We start from the raw sequence: 12,581 nt of genomic DNA on the forward strand, positions 1-12,581 counted from the left end.
GGGTCACTGTGGGAAACAGGATGCTGGTCTAGATGGGCCTCCCTGGGCCTGATCCAGCAGGGCTGTTCTTATGTTATGTTCTTATGTTATGTACCAGTTGCAAGGGAGTAACAGCAGGAGAGAGGGCATGCCTTCAACTCCTGCCTGTAGGCTTCCAGTGGCATCTGGTGGGCCACTGTGCGAAACAGGATGCTGGACTGGATGGGCCTCCTTGGGCCTGATCCAGCAGGGCTGTTCTTATGTTCTTAGTCTACAGATGTGGGATTCATGACTGAATGCTTTCTCTCATCCTCTTTGCCCTGGTGTCCAATTTTCTACGTCCAAAAACACTGGACTGGCAAATGCTGCTACAGTGTTTGCTCAACCTGTCCGCATAACTGGGCATGCGCATGAAGCTACCTGAAGGCCAACATTAGGCACATGGGTCCCAGCCAGTGACACCTGTAACCGGGCTTCTCGGATGTTGTTGACTCTAACCCCCACCATCCGCAGCTACAATGACCCTTGGAGCGAACGACATCCCTAGAAGTCCCTGTTACAGGGGAAATGGGTCCCAGTCGCCACGGTTCTCAAGAGAGTGCTATAATGCCATTCTAAGGAGGACAAAAAGCCCCATCAGTTTCTGTCAGGTAGGCACGGCACAGTCCCCATGGGGAGGGGAGGAGTGAGTCCTAGCCTGGTGGCAGAAGCTGCCCCATAGCTCACCAGCACTCCAAGTCCCTCAGCATGTGTGGGTAGTGAGGACTGCTGGTGGGGAGTACGACCCACTGTCGTCTTCAAGGCCAGGGCTCACAAAATCCTACAGCCAGCATTTGCTCCTCCCTACAGTCTGAAATGGTAAAATCCAGGAATGATTGTACCACCCACCTCCTTTGCTGCTGCCTCTTAAGGTACATAGGAAGGCGTCTTATCCTGGGTCAGAATATTGGTCCTTTGTACAGTCTACTCTGACTGGCAGCAGATCTCTGGGGCTTCAGATAAAGAAGGGTCTTCCCCAGCCCTACCTGGGCGCTTTCCAGATTGCAGCCTCCAGCGGGGGTAAAATACTTTGGCTTGGCAGGATCGTATTGAAAACGACCCCCAGAATCTCTAACTCGTGCAACGGGAAAATACAGCTACTTTTCTGCAACGGACTCGCAACGTTGTGGCACTATAACGGATAGAGACAACCCGAAAGAAGGCATCGGAAATGTGAATGGCATCAGCGCAGGGACTGCGGTGTCACAACACAGGATGTACAGAAGCACGCTTAGCAGATCCATAGTGACTCTGTTGTAGGGGTTAACCTGGAAAGCGCCCAGAAGATGCTGCCAGGGATTGAACCTGGAGCCTTCTGGATGCAAAGCAGATGCTCTACCACTGACCCACAGCCCCACCCCCTAGACACTACTGTATTGAGCCATCTCCCTCCACTTCATTGTGTTACATGTACAAATTTGGAGGGTTTCGTTTACTATTCCCCATGATAAGTGGAATTGCTAGAATCTCAAGGCAAGGACCCACAAGTGACTCCAGTGAGCGTAACCTCCAACATGTCACAGGCAGAAGCAAGGATGTTCCTGGGCTGCAGGAAAAGCCTGAACCCTAAAAGGGGCAACTCTAACATCTCGTGCAAATGTCTTTTTTTTTTTTAATGCATTCCCAAAACGCAAAATGTAGACAGTAATTTCCTGGGAAGAGAGCCTGGAAAACTGGGATTATGCCTGGTCCATGAACTATGGGACTTATGCGAGGTTTCTGTGCAGAGCCCCACAAAGGTTAGAGTGTGTGCAGAGCCCCACATAACACAACCACAGAGTAGCAAACTGCATACCCAAGCAAAATGCACACAATGGCCTTATTCTCCCTCATGCAGGGGTTCTCAACCTTGGGTCCCCAGATGCTTTTGGCCTGCTCCCATCACCCCCTTTAGCCATTATGGCTGGGGATGATGGGTATTGTAGTTCAAAAGCATCTGGGACCAAGATTGAGGACCCCTGCCCTAATACATCAAACCTGTGCCTGGCCTGCACTACTCACTGCAGGTTTGGGGAATGCTCCTTCCTCTCAAAAAGGGAGTTTTCCCTGCACTTGGAAAACTAGCATCTCAGAGAGGCTACTTTTCTAGGCAGTGGGAATGTTTCTTTGGATAGAGTAATATTCCATCCTGTGAGCCCCTATCTGTGTCCTGGCACAGGCTGAACACCTCCATGAGAAATAGACCTCTGGGAGGAAGCAACTATACCTGCAATTTCTCTCTCTCTCTCTCTCTCTCTCTCTCTCTCTCTCTCTCTCTCCTCCCCCCCTCCCTCCCTTCTTGTGGGCCAGGCAAATGTGACAACCTTAGTGGGGATGGCAACAGCTCATCTCCACTAAGCAGGGCAAAAGCTCAACCTTGGGCCACCAGAAGTTGTTGGACTACAACTCCCATCATACCCAGCCACAAGTGGAAGACCACTGTGGTTGGGGATGAGTGACGCTGTAGTCCACCAACATCTGGAAATCCAAGGTTGAGAACCCTGCTGTGTGCTTATTCCTACTTTAGACCTCTGAGGCCTCCACCAATGGCAAGTCGCATTCATGTGAACAAAACCTGCTTCCGTGATACTCCACTAAGGAAAAAGCTACACATTCACAAGCACTGGGAGGGGTTTTCACTCCAGAAAGCGTGGTGATTACATCAATGTGTGCCAGCTACTGATGCTTGCAGCTCTGGTCTGCCTGGGCACACGATTATGCTCAATGCTCATACAATCATGAGCACAAACATGAGACAAATTTACCAACCTCTGTGCAGGTACAATAACTAGTACATTATGATCTATGAACATGCAAAGGTATCACTTCCCAGCTGTACACTGCAATTGAAGGCGCATGTACCCAGGTTCACTTTTTAAATGAACAAAAAATGTGTACACGTTTGTATGTGCTTCTGTACAACATACATCTATAGCATAATGCCTGAACAGGTTTAAGGACTAGGGAGGCAAACTCCAGATACTAGCTGCACCATATCAGCGTATAAAACTTCCCCATAATATTTTACCTTCATGAGCCTACGTTCTGAATTCATTATCTCCGCACAGTATTCACAGGGATGGATGGATCCATCCCTGGACTGTTAGGACAACCCGTTCCATGGCACATTTCCACCTGCACACATTCACAGGACCACTTTCAAGCATGAAAACATGACATCAGAGCTGATTCACACTGGAACCGGTGTGAATTTGGAGCCCCTTCACTCAAGCTGGCGGAGCAAATCCAGATTCCACAACTCTGTGAAACACCCAATTCTGCCTCCAAACACCAACATAAAACCACCTCGGAACACAAGCCAGCCTCTTCCGAGATAACTTGACTGAAGCCTCTTAAAAGCAAACGACAGGGAACTTACCACTAGTGGCTTGCTTCTGGCACTGCCAACGCTCGTCTCGTCGTGATGCTTCGGACACCTGGGCAGCCTGGGTTCTGTCGAGGTCGGAGTGATGGGCGAAGACCTGGGCATATCCACAGTGCTGGTGGGGGACGCTTCCCCCACATTGAGGGACAGCATGTAGTGCTTGGTGACATCCTCCAGAGACGGAGCTTGGAGAACGGGGTAGGGCTTCAAGGGTGGGCGGGAGGGCTCTGGCATGGCCGCGTGAAGGTTGCGATGCAGCCCAGCAGACAGCTTGGCATCGGGGGAGAACGGTGGGAGAGGCTCACTGGTGTGGCGCACGTGCTTGGAGGGTGGCCTTGCTCTGCCTAAAGCAGCCGGGGCGGCGGCGGCTGAAGTGGGCTCTTCTTGTCTGCTCTCCTGGCAGTTCACCCGGATGCTGCGTTTTTTGGAGCTCCGCCGGACTATCCTGGGGGACAGGACTTCTGCCAGCTTGGGATCGAAGCCATAGCTCCCAGCCACCTCGGCCGTGTCGTCCTCTGGCGGGGTCGGCAGGACATGCTCCGACTGAGAGAACCGCTCCCCCGCTTCCTGCTCCCTCTCCTCCACCTGCACTCTTTGCTCCGAGAGGATGGGCTCGCTGCTGGACGGAGGGATGCTCTGGTCCATCTCGCTGATGGGTTCTCCGGGGCCGTCAAAACCCGCGCTGGCCAGCTCGCCACGGCGGCTGGGGTCGCTGAAGGACTTCTTCTTGATGGTCTTCCCATTCCCCTTGTCGTCGATCACTTTGTCCATGGCCCCGGGCTGGCTGACAATGTTCTGGATCACGGTGCTGTAATCCTTGACCCCTTCGCTGCAGACAGACAAGTCGCTGGCGGCACTTCCGGTGCACTCGGACAGGGCCACGGCGGAAGCCTCCGGGATGCCAGACTTGGAATTCAGTGACCCCAGGAGGTTGCTATCGACTGAGAAGTTCTTAGAGTCCTCAGCGATCGAGCACTTTCTGTGGGGCATGGGGTCACTCAAGGATCTGTAGGTCTCCCCACTGGATTCCCCGTTGCTTCCGTTGTTGGACTCAGAGCCATTGTTTCCAACCGATGGAAACTTCCTCCGGCGGCGAAGGGCACCCGGGGTTGAAGGTGCCTCTAGCAACCCTTGGGGCACCGTCTTGGTGTTGGGAAGGGCCTCTTCCTCAACAGCTGCCTTCTCATTGCTCAGTTTGGCGGGATGGCCTGGGAAAAGCCTCTCTTGGACCTCCGCCTGGTTGGCCTCACTTTCTCTTTGGTTTGCCGCCTTCCACGCTGCAACAGATGGGTTGAGATAGCTGTAGGCAGGACTCATCTCTGGCTCGGTTACAATGCCTTCATCCATCATGCTAGACTCGGGGCCCGAGAGTTCTTCTATGGATCTCCCACCGGAAAGGCTTCCTTCAGACTCTGCTTTCCTCAAGCACTCTCCAGGTCCGTCTTCTGAGGCATCCTCCTTGGGGGGCTCTTCCACCTCTCCTCCACCTTTCATGCTTCCGCTGTCCTTTTGGTCCAAAGCAAAGTTATCATCGTGTTGGGAGCCCATCTGACTGATCTTCTCAAAGACTTGCCTGGCTTCCTGAATGTATTGGTCTTGGATGACCACTGGAAGGCCGTCGTCCTCCCTACCAAGGCCAGTTTCGCTGTCAGAACCCGCACTGTCATGGTCGCTGTAGGTGGCGAGGAGAAGCTCCGAAGAGCTCTGCTTCATGGCGCTCTGGTAGAAGAGCCTCCGGGGTGCTGGCTTATCTGAATAGGTGAAAGACTTGGCCCGCCTCAGAGTTGCTGTGAGGTCTTTCAGGGTCGGCCGGTTGCCCTGAGCCCAGTGGTTCGATGGCTGGACCTCGCTTTGGGTCCTGCCCACCATGTGGAGCCTGGCTGTGCTGTGGTGGCAACTTTCAAACCTGCCGCCACCGCCGCCAAAAGCCGCCTCCTCTTGATCAGCCACGGCGGCGCCTTTCTTCCTCGCCCTCAGCTCCGAGAGGTCCGACTTCAGGAAGCTGAGGAGGGTCAGGGTCTCTGTGGCAATGTCCGGGTTAGACATGGACTTCCGGTACTTGGACTTCTCCACTGCTCCTTCCAGGTCGCAGTGGGGCAGGTTCTCATCCAGTGGGAGGTCTTGCTTTGTTTTGACGATCCCCGAGGGCAGCTTGGGACGGGCCCGGACCTGCGGCTGCAACCTGGCAAGGCTGTCGCTCTGGGTGAAACTGGGTGAGTGGAAGGCCCCCAGCCCCCCCTGGAAGCTCCTCCCCTGGCCAGCCAAGGAGGCCCCAAACTGGTCTTCTTCCTTCAGCGTCTCAGTGCTGGAATACCTGCTGCTGTTCCTGGAACCGCAGGGGCTGTGCACGAAAGGCGGTATGTTCACTTTGGAAACTCTGGAGACCAGGGGGAGGGGAGAGGCTGAGGAAAGGGGACCATGGCTGCCAGGCAAGGAGGCGCTGCCTTCGGAATGCCCCCTAGCAAACGCTCTGTGGCCCTCTGTGCTGCCCTGGGCTTTGCTTTCACTGGGCATGTAGGCAGCAGTGCCATCGGCAGCCCACGCCTTGGCCTCCAGAGAGGGCCTCCTAGTCCTTTCATCCCCAGGCAGGGAGAAGTTCTGGGAAAGGTCCTCCTGGGCTTTCAGGTACCACTCCATCCCCGCCAGCCCATCCCCGCCCAAGCCCGGCTCCGGGACTCCCGGCTCCTTCTTCTTCTGCTTCCGCAAGGAGCGTCTCCTGGGGGTCGCCAGGTGGCTCTCCTCTTCTTCTTCTTCGCTCCCTGAAGACCTCTGGGGAGACTGGTGCCAGCTGTTGCCGCCAGTGCTGGAGGAGGAGGAGGAGGACCAGGGATGCTGGCTGCCCCGGCAGGGCACCTTTGCCCCCCTGGGCAGCAGCTCCTCCTCACTGCTGGAGAAGAGCTCCCCTCGCCAGGTGGCCGGAGGGAAGGAGGGAGCGGGAGAGCTGGGGGCAGCCTGTGGCTTGGAGGAACTATGCCAGGAATGTAAACTATCCCACAGTGGCGGCGGCGGCGGCAGCGGCTTCTCTGCCTCTGCTCTGGGAGCGCCCCCGGGCAGACGGTGCCCTCGAAGCCCCGGGAAGGGGATGCAGCTGCGGGGCGGAGGAGGCGGCGGGGTCTCTTTGCGCTCCGCGTGGACGGGCCTGTCCTCCGCCCTCGGGCTTTGTGCTGCCCCATCCGGCGGCAGCGGGAGGAAGATTGAGGCGCCGCCGCCACCGCCGTCCATGCCTGGCAGGTGTGGAGAGGGGCCGGGCCCGGATCCCAGCTCCCTGGCTTTGCTGGCGAGGCTGCAGGGCCCACGGAAGCCTTCTTCGTGGAACTCGCCTCTCGAGCCCGGCGGCGGCGGCTGCTGCTGCTCCTGCTGCCGCCGTCGAAAACTCTCGCCGAAAAGTTTCCGCATCTCGGTCACGCTGGGCCAGTCGAGCGCCGCCTCGCCGGCTTTGTGGGGCGGCTCGCTCAGCCCTTTGCCCCGCGGCGGCGGCGGCGGCGGCGGCTGCTCCGGCCCGGGCTCATCGGCGGCAGGGGAGGCTCGGGGGGCCGCCTTCTTGCCCTCGCCGCCGCCGCCCCCACAGGTGGCTCTTCCGCGGGCCGCCTCTCCCGGCTCGTCGTCGGTCCCGCGGGGCGCGCAGAAGCGCTGGGAAAGTTGGCGCACCGAGGGCGAGAGGCTCCGTAGGGCTCGGCGCGGCGGATCGGGCCCGGGAATGGTGGTGGGGGCGGCGGCGGCGATCTTGGCGACGTTGCGGGAGACGCTGAAGGAAGCGGCTCGGCCGGGCGACCGCCGCCCGATGGGCTCCGGCGGCTGTGGCTGCTGCTGTTGCTGCTGCGCCCTGGCGCTGGGAGGCTGAGCCTGGCACGGCTCCCCCCGGGGGCCTCCTCCTCCCTCCTGCCCCCTCGGCCCGATCCACCTCTCCAGGCGCTTGAAGGAGACGCTCCTGTAGAGGGGACTTCTCCCCTCAGCAGCCTCCCCCTCCGCCATTGTTTATACACCCAGCTTCTTCCAAAACCCACCCACCGATTCGTGTCCCCCCCACCTCCCTCCCGCCCCGCGCTCCCTTTCCCTCCTCTAAACGGTCCCGGGCACGCCGCCTGCAGCCATCCGCGTTTCCTTTCTGCCGTGCAAAGAAAGGCTCGGCAGGCGGCGGGGGGTGGGGGTGGGGGGAGAGTGGCCGCTAAACTTGCGCTCAAGTTCCCACAGTAAGTTCAGGAGGTGGGGGCGGGGGGAGCTGCTGGGCCCGGACGGAGTGGCTGCTGGCGCGATGCAAAAGTCGCTGCTTGGCTTCCCTCCGGCCGCCGCGGGATCCTTTTGTGTGCGCCGCGCGTGTGCGTCCTGGCGGGCTGCGGTCCCGACCCCGTTTCCAGAGACCCCGAATCCGGATCCTTCTTTCTCCTCCCCAACAGCAGCAGAACAGAAGCAGGCAAAGGGGGAAAGGCAGGCAGGCGCAGGCCGGCAAAAGCGGCCAGGCAGCGTTCAGGCCCCAACGCGCGGCGCGGGCAGCAGCCGCCGACCCATCTGGCGCAAAGGCAAGGACCCGGCGGCCCCCCACATCTCAATGCAAGGAACCGACCGGTTCTGGAATTCTTCGGGGAGGGGGGCAGGCCTCCCTCGCCAGGCTGCAAATAAACCCCCAACCGGTCATGGTGGTGGTGGTGGTGGGGTGTGTGTGTGTGTGTGTGTGTGTTAGCTTTTTAAAAAAGATCCCAGAAATCTCCGCTGGTGTTCCAAAGGGCATCCTGGCTGTCTTCATCGCATTCTCCGTTTGTTTGTTGTGCTTATTTTTGCTCGGATCCCTCCTTCCCCCCCTTCCTTAAATTCACATAAACTTTCCCCTTCGAGAGGCGTGGTTTCTTTCTAAAAGAGGGGGATGGTCTGTTGCAAGGAAAAGGCGCTGGGAACATTTCTTGTGTAATTTTTAAAAAAACAACACAAAAAACCAGGAGGAAGAGGAGAAAATAAAGGCAGGATGCATATAACCCCCCCTTAGGAAGGGGAGTGATTTGGCGCCTTAGTTCTTGTGATGTAACACCCAGGAGCAGGCCCAAGAAGAGCCCAATCCTTTGCACACTTTAAACCGCCTTCCACACATTCTGTTCCATGCACATGCAATGGTACTTCATGGGGAACCTCTGTTAGAGTCAAGCTCTGCACAAGGTCCCTGAACCATATAGGATCGTGGGAAGACATCCATCTTCTACCCAGTCAGACTACTGGTCCATGTAGCTCAGAATCAGGGGTGTCACTATAATCGAGTGAATGGGTTCAAAGAACCCGGGCTCCTGAGGGGCCCCCCAGCAGCACCCCTATTTCTTCATTATCTCCCTCATTCCAAAGGGCTGCCCGAGAGAGAGGTGAACACGGCCCCTTCTCCCCTAGCTACGCCCCTGCTCAGGATGGTCTACCCTGACTGGCAGCAGCTTCTCCATTGTTGCAGCCAGGAGTCTCTCCTAGCCCTATCTTGGAGATGCTGCTGTCAGGGAGAGAATGTGGAACCTTCTGCATGCAAGCAGGCAGGTGCTCTTCCCAGAGTGGCCCCATCCCCTAAGGGGAATAGCTTACACTGCTCACACATGGACCCTGCTTAGCAAAGGGGACAATTCATGCTTACTGCGATAAGACCCGCTCTCCTCCCTTGGGGGCCATCCAGCCCTGGCACAGTACCTCCAGTGACTGTTGCTGGTGTCTGTCTTATGTTTCTTTTTAGATTGTGAGCCCTTTGGGGACAGGGTTCCATCTTATTTGTTTGTTGTTTCTCTGAGCCATTTTTGAAATTGAATGAATGAATGAACTTTTGTTTCCCCCTCCCATCCCTACACAAGTCCCCACTTCCCATTTAGGTTAAAATAAACCAAGATTGGCCATGACGTTCAAACTCTCTCTCTATAATTCTCTAAGGCATACCGTGGCTAATCCTATGTGTGGCAGCTCTCGCGAGAGTTCACAAGCAGAAGCACCGTGGTGATTGGGCAGTGGAGATTCGGTATGCAGATAGGTAGGAGGGGCCTGTGAGATCAGTAGCACCATGGTGATGGGGCAGTGGGGATTCCGTATGCAGATAGGGAGGAGGAGCCTGTGGCAGTAGTGATTCCATATGCAGATAGGGAGGAAGAACCTGTAATGCTTAAGAAAAGTTGGAATGCTATTGTTACTGGTCAGAAGATATTCTTGATTGCAGAGGATAGATAGATAGATAGATAGATAGATAGATAGATAGATAGATAGATAGATGGCAGGGGTCTGGAATGAGAGGGGTCATGAGGGAGGAAAGAGCCCCTTCAGGAGAAAGAGGCTGCCATTGTGTGAATTGATGAGGAAACAAGATGAACAAGACCTGTTAACTCAGGAAGGGTGGGGGGAGAGAAAAAGAAGGGAGGAGAAGAGAGAAAGGAGGAAGGGCAAGGGATGGGCCCAAGCCTGTCAGTGGTCTGAGGGGAACGAGCAGCCATGGCGGTGCCTATTGGCAGCAAGGAAGGGCCCAGTCAAACACTGCTGCTGTTTGGGGCTACCGAGGCCATTGGTGGAGGGAGGGAGGCAGGCCAGGAATGGGCCCGGGCCTGTCAGCGGCCTAAGGGGAACAAGCGGCCATGGTGGTGGCAACAGCGAGGAAGGGCCCAGTCAACTGCTGCTCTTGCTGCTCCTGTGGGGAGGAGCAGGAGCGGGGCTTGGGTGAGGGTGGGGAGGTCTCTGGAGATGGGGTGCTGCAACTTGGCCAGTTGGCGCCAGCAACGCTGCAGCGTGACCAAGAAGGGTGAGGGGGGTGGAGTAAAGGGATGGAGGAGCAGGAGTGAGGGTGGAGAGATCTCTGAGGAGAGGGGGGCTGTGGCAGGGGGTGAGGGGAGCAATCAAGTACTAGCGCACAGATGCTCTGCGCAAGTTAAGCTTTAATTCATGTACAGCACTACACTTCCTGACTGTACCCTGCATCTGAGGAGGCCTGTACCCAGACCCATTGTTAAAATGAACCAATGTGCAGTCATTCACACTAAAACATGTACTTGCATACAGACACCTGGACACATGTACAGCCATTCACACGTGGTAAGAGCCTTCCTACCAGTACTCTGCGTTTGAGAGGATCTGTACCCAGGTTCATTTTTAAAACAAGCACATGCACAGACTTTCACACAAGCACATGCACACACATATGGAGGTGCACCTAAGTAAATTTGGAGCCTGGACCTAAAGGTCTTTGGACGCCCACCCCCACCCACACACACCATGAAACACACAGTATTCCCACCCATATATTTCTCCCCCCCCCCCCCGCCGCCATTCTCTACAACAGAGGTCACACTCGGTGGTCACCCAGCACAGTGGTGGGGCAGTGCCACCCAGGACAGATTACGGAGGATTTGGAGGCCTCCCAGGGGTGTGAAGAAGGCCCTGGACTTTGGCCCGGAAGTCCAGGGGTAAGAGCATCTCTGCACACATGCAACATAATGTCTGAACAGGGCTCTTATTTCAGTGGCCTACAGGACAAGGAAAATTACTTAAAATAGTCCCATTGAAATTAAAAGGACAAGTTAGGCAATGCCCACTGCTTGGGGTAATTTTCCTCGCCATGTCAGCCAGTGAGTTCAGGGATACCTAATACTAGACAGCAAGAGATTGTGTGACTCCAGGCCTGTCCATACATACCAAGGAGTAACACCCACTATACTTGTAAAAAGAGCCCTGCTGAATCAGACTCAAGGCCCATGTTGTCCAGCATTTTGGTTTCCCACAGTGGCCAGTGAGAAGCCTACTGCCAGGGCATGAAGGTAGTAGGCCTCCGTTGCCATCACTCCCTTCACCGACTGCTATTCAGAGGTAGACTGCTTCTGAACCTCGAGGTTCTGTATCCCCTTCATGACTAATCAACATGAATTCATTTTCCACTAATGTGTCCGATCCCATAGGAACATAGGACATTGCTACATAAGAACAGCCCTGCTGGATTGGGCCAAATGCCTATCCAGTCCAGCATCCTGTTTCATACGGTGGCCCACCAGATGCCTCTGAGAAGCCCACAGGCAAAAGGTGAGGGTGTGCCCTCCCTCCTGCTGTCGCTCCCCTGCAACTGGTATTTGGAAGCATCTTGCCTCTTTAGCTGGAGTTGGCCTATAGCCACCAGACTAGTAGCCATTGATAGACCTGTCCTCCATGAATTTGTCCAAGCTCCTTTTAAAGTCATCCAAGCTAGTGGCCATCACCACATCCCATGGCAGAGAATTCCATAGATTAATTATGAGCTGTGTAGAAAAAGTATTTCCTTTTGTCCGTCCTAAATTTCCTCAGTTTTATGGGATGACCACTGGTTCTAGTGTTGTGGGAGGGAGAGAAAAAATTTTGTCCATTCTCTCTACTCCATGCATAAGTTCATACACCTCAATCATGTCTCCCCACAGCAGCCTCTTTTCTAACCTAAAAAGCCTCATTTGGTGCTGTAGCCTTGCCTCATTAGGGAGGTGCGCCAAGCCGCCCGGATCATCTTGGTTGACCTTTTCTGCAGCTTTTCCAGTTCTACAATGTCCTTCTTGAGGACCAAAACTGTACGCAGTACTCTAAATGTGGCCCCACCATAGATTTATATAATCGCATTATAATATTAGCATATTTATTTTCACCCCCATTCCTAATGACCCCTAGCATGGAATTTGCCTTTATCACAGTTGTTGCACACTGAGTCAATATTTTCAACAAGTTATCCCCAGGACCCCAAGATCTCGCTCCTGCTCAGTCACTGACAGCTCAGACTCCGCTAGTGTATATGTTAAATTGGGGGAGGTTTTTTGCCCCAGTATGCTTCACTTTACACTTGCTTACATTATAGCACTTAGCAATAGCAATAGCACTTACATTTATATACCGCTCTATAGCCGGAGCTCTCTAAGCGGTTTACAGTGATTTAGCATATTGCCCCCCAACATTCTGGGTACTCATTTTACCGACCTCGGAAGGATGGAAGGCTGAGTCAACCTTGAGCCCCTGGTCAGGATCGAACTTGTAACCTTCTGGTTACAGGGCGGCAGTTTTTTACCACTGCGCCACCAGGGGCTCCTTTGAGCCACATTTGCCATAATCTAGACCCTTTTCAATCTGGCTACCGTCCCGGATATGTGACTGAAACTGCCTTGGTTGCTCTAGTAGATGACCTACACCAGGAGCTAGACAGGGGGAGTGCGTCCCTGTTGATTCGGCTGGACCTCTCAGCAGCTTTTGATACCAT

General features: G+C 55.2%; 1 protein-coding gene across 1 annotated transcript in view; it reads right to left on the reverse strand.

The window, feature by feature from the left end:
* Nucleotides 1-7,356, reverse strand: part of ARHGEF17 (Rho guanine nucleotide exchange factor 17) — a 243,572-nt gene extending 236,216 nt beyond the window's left edge. The window contains exon 1 of the mRNA XM_053308302.1: nucleotides 3,377-7,356. Within this exon, the coding sequence (XP_053164277.1) occupies nucleotides 3,377-7,354 (3,978 nt within the window). The 5' untranslated portion in view covers nucleotides 7,355-7,356. The remainder of the gene's footprint in view (nucleotides 1-3,376) is intronic.
* Nucleotides 7,357-12,581: the final 5,225 nt, after the last annotated feature.

The sequence above is a fragment of the Hemicordylus capensis genome, chromosome 3 (genome assembly GCF_027244095.1).
Source record: "Hemicordylus capensis ecotype Gifberg chromosome 3, rHemCap1.1.pri, whole genome shotgun sequence".
NCBI classification, from domain to species: domain Eukaryota; kingdom Metazoa; phylum Chordata; class Lepidosauria; order Squamata; family Cordylidae; genus Hemicordylus; species Hemicordylus capensis.